The sequence below is a fragment of the Branchiostoma lanceolatum genome, chromosome 7 (assembly GCF_035083965.1).
Source record: "Branchiostoma lanceolatum isolate klBraLanc5 chromosome 7, klBraLanc5.hap2, whole genome shotgun sequence".
NCBI classification, from domain to species: Eukaryota; Metazoa; Chordata; class Leptocardii; order Amphioxiformes; family Branchiostomatidae; genus Branchiostoma; species Branchiostoma lanceolatum.
Window position 1 is genome coordinate 19,589,870 of NC_089728.1, and position 6,999 is coordinate 19,596,868.

Here is a 6,999-nt window from a genome sequence, read left to right on the forward strand (position 1 = left end):
TCCCAGTTCTCCAGGGTTGGCCAGGATTTCGCCATACATTTTTTTCTCGCATTCCCGATCTAGTAATAGAGTAATAGCAACACGCCAACACTGAGTACTAGTCTCTACCAGACTAACTACTCCGTCAGGGTTTTATTTGTAGGCTCCGTTACGTGGGCGAAATGTGATCTTCACCGTGGACTGACTCTACTGGATTATTCCCTTTTCTGCCGACTTCTACGATCCATACGCCCGTAGGAGGGCCTGGTGGGGGCTACTGAGTTAAGTGTCAACCTAAAATAAAAATTGCAATCATACTAGTTACAAGTTAATGAATGTCAAAGTGATCGAACAAATTTTGAACACATTGACTGTGTAAATAAAGAAAAGAAAACCTTACCCTCTCTTATCTGAACGGCAACCGGAACAAGGAAGTGAAACTGCATTCCAACCAACTTCCTCTTTTTGCGCAATGTTACATGGGAAGTACGTTACGTCATTTCAGACTTCCTGTAGTTTCTTTTTTCTTCGTTGAGTCACACTGTCTTAGAATGAATTATTGTACTTATCCAAAAAAAAAATAGCATAGCCTTGGAGTCGTGGAGCACTCGAGCTCATTCGCATTCTTCAACGTATGCTTCAACATCCTATCCTAGCCTTTACCAGGCTCCACGGCAGGTCGCTAAAAATCGTAAAATAGACGAATAACATGCAGGAGAAGTTAAGCCGCTATGGAAGTTACAGTTTGCGACCTCTAGTAGCTATATTCGACCCTCTCTCCGTAGCTGACTCCCTTAGCGTACTATTCACTCCCTTTGGCCAATTTCTACTACTTTTTCAGCCATCCACAGGGCCTGCTAGCTGTGATTGTATGTCTTATGGTACGTGTAACATGAGAACCATATGGTTCTATTTAACGATACTATACCATAGCAACATTGTTGTTAGTCAGCAAGTCCGAGCATTTCATGTTACTAGTACATGCTACCTGAAATGAGCAAAAATATTATTTTTTCCCCAACATATCAGCAAGCACGAAGGAAAAACAGGATGATCCTCAACTTCCTCTTAAAGTTGGCAAAAAATCATGAAGGTACACGTGACCACGTCGCCTAGTACGTTTAGGCGGTCTAATCATATTTTCCTACCTATACCCTGAAAAGGTTATGGGGGAAATATAATGTTTGCCGGCGTGTTTTTCTTTCTTCATCTTCTTCATTCCCTTTCTTCTTCTGCCAAAAAACCAAGTAGATATAGGGTGGTAGCTCAATTGATAGTATTATAGTTTTTCCCTGCCGTAGATGCTATTGATGTCATATCGGAGGTGTGTGTAGCTTTTCGAAAGGAAAATAAAACGGAATGTATGTTCTGCTAATGTGGACCTTATTTGCATGATTTATGCATAAACTTGTTGGCAAAAAATCACGACCATGGAGATACATGTGACCCAGTCGCCTAGTACGTTTAGGCTGTTTTCTTCTCTTTTTATTTAAATTATTTTTAGATTGAATCAGTATATCATCACATTTACAGACACAAATGTAAACCCAATGATGGAACGGTATTAATTTCACAACATGATTTATTGCACAAAGCTGAGATTACTTCCAAACATGTTCAATGCATGACTTTCAAAATTTCTTTAAACGGTAACAGCGCATGTGATACAAAATGTCTAGATTCGTGATCCGGATAACAGCGCTGGTGATACAAAATATCTAGATTCTATGATCCGGATAACAGCGGTGATGATATAAAATCTCTAGATTCGTGATCCGGATAACAGAATCGTCATCCGGATAACAGCGCTGGTAATTAAAAATGTCTAGATTCGTGATCCGGAAAACATCGCCGGTGATACAAAATGTCTAGATTCGTGATCCGGATAACAGCGCTGGTAATTCAAAATGTCTAGATTCGTGATCCGGATAACATCGCCGGTGATACAAAATGTCTAGATTCGTGATCCGGATAACAGCGGTGGTGATATAAAATGTCTAGATTCGTGATCCGGATAACGTAACAGCACTGGTCATACAAAATGTCTAGATTCGTGATCCGAAACCAAACAGAGAAACGTGGTTAGTCTTTAAATTGTCGGCTCGAAAATCTAATAGTATGCTAAATCAAGCAGAAAGGTTAGTGTTACAACGCCTTTATTTATGCGTAGTGAACTTTGTTCTTGGCTGGATGCCATGGCTTTGGGTTTTGGCACGAGCTTGCATGCTATCAGCCCAGCTTGGTATGGTTCTTGGCCAGTTGCCCCAGATCAACCTGTAAAAAACAACATGAGAGGTTTCAATTTTAGGATTCAAAGAGTAAACAATAAACAATAAAAACAAAGAACAAGCTACCCGTCAGTGTTTCCTTTGTTAGCTTTCATTGTTATACATATGTTACATGTATTAGTAAGCAATTATAGGTTTGCTTAATATTGTTATTCAATTGTAACTTGTTAGATGAAATTGTATTCTATTTTTGAGCATGATGTAAAGGACTCCAAGGCGATTAGTATACACATGTTCTTTAAACAAACAAACAAACAAACAAACGATTCTCATGATTTTTGGTTGATCAAAAGAAACATCCCCTTCCATTCTTCCTACATTGAACTCACCTCTCTAGAATGGGACCTGCCTTCAAAGCTTGCTAAAGCCCCCTCTCACTAGACCCGCAACACGCTGGCGACATCGCTGCGGCTGATCCAATTGACAAAGCACTCAACGAATTTCATCGACAAAAAAAATATATATATATTTGTAAGATTTGTGTGTTTTGCTGTCTTTGCTGGTACGTTTTTAATGAGATTTCAGTATAAAGTCAAGGGTAACACAAATCCACTTCAGGACGCAGCGACGCCGCCAACGTGCCGAGGGTCCAGTGAGAGGGGGGGGCTTAAACAACCCACCTTGTTCAGTTCGGGACCACCAGTCAGACACTTCTTCACCAGTGCCCAATAGCCGAGAGTTGCAGGACTCTTGAAGCCGTTGGGTCCGCCGTTATGGATGCGGGAAAAGTCCTCACACGTAGGGCTGTGACCCAGGCGGGACAGGACGGCGTACCGCTCCATGTAACCGTTCACGGCCTGCTCGCTGCACGTCCAAGATGCGGCGCATGTTTGCCAGTCTGCAAATTGAGAGAACAGCAGTCATTAAAATGTGTAGAACAGAATCTGATGTACGTTTGGGACCGCATAGTGATGCCATCCGGTCCCCTGTGATTGTTCATATGTAAATACTTTGCGTTTGGGAGTGCATTTCATTATTATGTATAAGCAGCGACAACTGTGCTGCATTACTATGTGAATCAGTCAGAATTGCCTTGAAGAAGGTGACAGATGGTGACCGAAACGTCGGTGGAATAAATCTCTTTGTTGTGTAAAAAAAGTCTTTCTATTCAGAATCTGATGTGTTTTTCTGATATAGTAGGCTATTTGCCTAGGTACCTAGATAGACCATGTAAAAGATATACTGAACACTGATTTCTTTGTGACAGGAGTGAAAGAGGTCATTTAGCCATGCTTAAAGTCATTTTCCCTACACATAAGTCATGCTTAAAGTCATGTGACCTTCGCATAAGCCTGTAAGATTATATATCATATAAGATATCATATCATATCATACTTTAAATGCATCGAAGTTCGCGTGGTTTTAATCTAGCGGTAGGAAGAAAATGGAGCGGTGGTTTTAAGTTTGCATTTGAGACAATAGTAGGCAGGGGGTAGAAGGGCAAAAAATTGTCGCGGTGGTTTTAAGAAAGCGGTGAAGAGCTTACCGCGAAAACCGCGAACATTAAACCACCGCGAACATTTCTGCATTTACAGTATGCTACCATATCGTATCATACCATTCATGAGTGGACCTCCCTTGAGACGTGCGTCTAGCCAATAGTTCCTCTTCATCTGGAAGGGCCCACAGGACAGCGAGCCGACGTCCATGTGACAGAGGGGGTCCGGCATATGGCATCCCGTCTCCACAACACAGATACAGTGCATACAGTCATCTGGAACGTACCCAGCATTCACTGCGGCCAGGCAGCCAAGGAGGGCCGCGAACAGGGTGATGGGAGCATTCGTCATGGTTGGCTTCGTCTTTCTGGCAAGACACAGACAAAACATTTATTAGAATATTATACCTAGGGGAAGGAGGTTTACCTCCGACTGGGGTACTGATTTTTGTTGTTCTGTGTTTTCGCACATACATGTATTACTTAATTAAAGGCAACCAAATCAATATTAGGGCCAAAAAATATAAATAAATAATGCTGAAATCTTTATGGTAGTGACATTTACTAACACTTTCTAGCACATCTGCGTAGTAACTTCATACTTTGAGCATTTCAAGACCGCGCAAAAACATGCCATGCGATGATCCCCTTTTCAGTGAGTTCTCACATCACAGCGACGTCGTATTTTTGCATGATGGCCGTCGCTATACATTGTGATAGTGTCGTTTGAACTAATCATGTATAGAAATGACTAAATGAATAGACTTTCCAAATTCAAAATTTCCGGGCCCTAAAATTGCTTGGGTTTCCTTTAAGGACCTTATGATGGATTTTTTAAGATTTTGGTATGTTGGTACATATTGAGGTCCCTTAGGAAATGGCGATTTGGGGCCTCCTATCAGTATCATCAAGTACTGCTGCATCACTGTCCGTCACCCTCTTCCCGAAAGTAATGTGTTACAGTCCATGGACACTGGTGGGCCGAACGCCAGACGAATACATTTTATATTGACCCCTTATATGAGAGATAACTGGAGGGGGTGTCACTAACATATACATGACGGCTATGGTATTAAGGCATTAAAGGCAACCAAAGCAATATTAGGGCAAAGAAATGGAAATGAAAAAGTGCTGAAATCCTTACGGTAGTGACAATATTGTTTAGCACATTTGCGTAATAACTTCATACTTGTAGGATTTCAAAACCTTTGTTTCACGAGCCTACAAAAACTCCGGCCACGATTTTCAGCGAGTTCTCACATCACAACGACAGCGTATTTTTGCATCATGGACGTTGCTATACATTGTGATAATGTTGTTTTAACTAATCATGTATAGAAATTGCTAACTAAATTGACTTTCAAAATCCGATTTTTCGGACCCTAATATTACTCTTGTTTCCTTTAACAAAACTTTACATATTTCACGGAGGTATAAGACCTTTGATTTTGAGTTGGTCCCTGATTAAGAGGAAATCAAAGGAAGAAAAGGGGAACAAAAACTGCCAAATGAACAAAAGGGGAACGAAAACCAGCAGCGTCATCACTTCCTTAAAAGGGACCCCTATCGGCGATCTACGGCTCGATGTCAGCGAAACAATGGTCTGTGATTAGAGGAACTCAAACGAAGAAACGGGGAACAGAAACCACCAAATAATTTAGAAAAGGGGAACAGAAACTAGCAACATCACCACTAGTACTTCCTTAAAAGCGACCCCTACCGGCGATCTACGGCTCAATGGCAGTGAAACAATGCCATATGTAAGCTACCTCACCTCAAAGCAGAATTGATCGGAGTGCGCCAGACATCATTCAGTAAGTATCTACATTTAGCAATAGCCAGGATAAAGATCCATAATAAAACGCCACTGCAGTTCCAGAGCAAGCTGCTAAAGGGCCCAAACCTACACCTCCTCTTCCTTACATCACAAGCTACCTGCCACCAAAAAATCAAAACCATAGCACGTCCAGGTCAAAATATTTTAAAAAGGAGAAGTTTTGCTGCAGAGCTTTGACTTCTCAACACCTACCCACATACCAAATATCACTTTAATCCATCCAGAGGTTCTTGAGTTACGCTGACTACAAACATCCGGAAATACAAACACGCAGACAGACAGACACACCCAAACAAAATCTCCATTTTTCATGGAGATAATAATAGATTAACTTCGGTAAAAAAAAAATACGGATCCGCCGTGCGGTGGTTTCGAAATGGTCTTTGCTGTCCATTGCAAGAACTAGCAACCGTTTACACGGATAGGAAACATGTGCAACTAAACAGAGCCTGCTAAACAAGGCTTTAGGAAGAGCTCTATTATTCCATCAAACGTTGTACACAAAACACGTCCCTACACAATAACCCAAGGTCGAGTTGATGACTAATTTCATTGTATGCATACATTCATCGAGCTTTCTGGGATTGTCGAGTTTACATGCTTCTCACAATTCTTAACTCAACGATATCAACAAGCCACTGAGTTTAGCGTCAACCGAGAATTAAAGCTAATATTATTGATTGAAAGGTATAGACAAGTCAAGAGCTCGAACAAATACTGACACACTATGTACATAAAGAAGGAAACCTTACCGTCTCCGATCTGAACACAGTGAGTAGAATGAGGAAGTGAAACTGGGTTCAACTTCCTCTTTATTCAAATAGATTGCGCAAGGTCACATGGTAGATACATTACGTCACTACAGAAAAATGTCACTTATCACGTGACTAGCGGCAGTAGTGGGGGGGGGGGGCAGATGCTACAGTGACGGCTTCCCATATAGGAAAGTATGTTAAAATATAGCCTCTGCCAGGCTCCACAGGCGGCTGAAAAGAATAGAAATTGGCCAAATGGACAGAACAAAATGCAAGAGTAGTTAGTCTGCTATAGGGGTACAGTTTGCCGCTCTAGGATGGCATATTGGACCCTCTCTCCGTAACCGACTCCCTTAGCATATCATTCACTCTATTTGGCCAATTTCCACAATTTTCCCAGCCATCCGCTGAGCCTGGTAGAGGCTAGTTAAAATACACTAACACAAGGCTTCATAAAAGTACTAACCCAAATTTAAATCTTAAAAATTCTGCTGCACTTGAAATTCAGAAGGGTCTGTGGAAAAAAAATTAAAAGAAAAAGGCAATTGACCTGCTCAAAGGTGAAAGTATTGCAGAAATCCTAACTTTGACCCCATGTTTCTCCTATATACATCCGCACTGAGCCAGAAGGACCCAACAACTCGCGCATGTCCTTACGCCAACAATACTGCCGGCCGGACTAACCAAATTTTGACCAAAATG

At 41.4% G+C, this 6,999-nt stretch overlaps 1 protein-coding gene across 1 annotated transcript; it reads right to left on the bottom strand.

Annotated features, from left to right (window-relative positions):
* Nucleotides 1–1,543: 1,543 nt before the first annotated feature.
* On the bottom strand, nucleotides 1,544–6,359 carry LOC136438070 (lysozyme-like). Its single transcript, XM_066432741.1, has 4 exons — nucleotides 6,295–6,359; nucleotides 3,826–4,073; nucleotides 2,888–3,105; nucleotides 1,544–2,253 (listed from the first exon to the last, which is right to left on the bottom strand). The coding sequence occupies exons 2-4, from the start codon at nucleotides 4,055–4,057 to the stop codon at nucleotides 2,209–2,211; spliced, it is 495 nt and encodes a 164-aa protein (XP_066288838.1). The 5' UTR covers nucleotides 4,058–4,073; nucleotides 6,295–6,359; the 3' UTR covers nucleotides 1,544–2,208.
* Nucleotides 6,360–6,999: the final 640 nt, after the last annotated feature.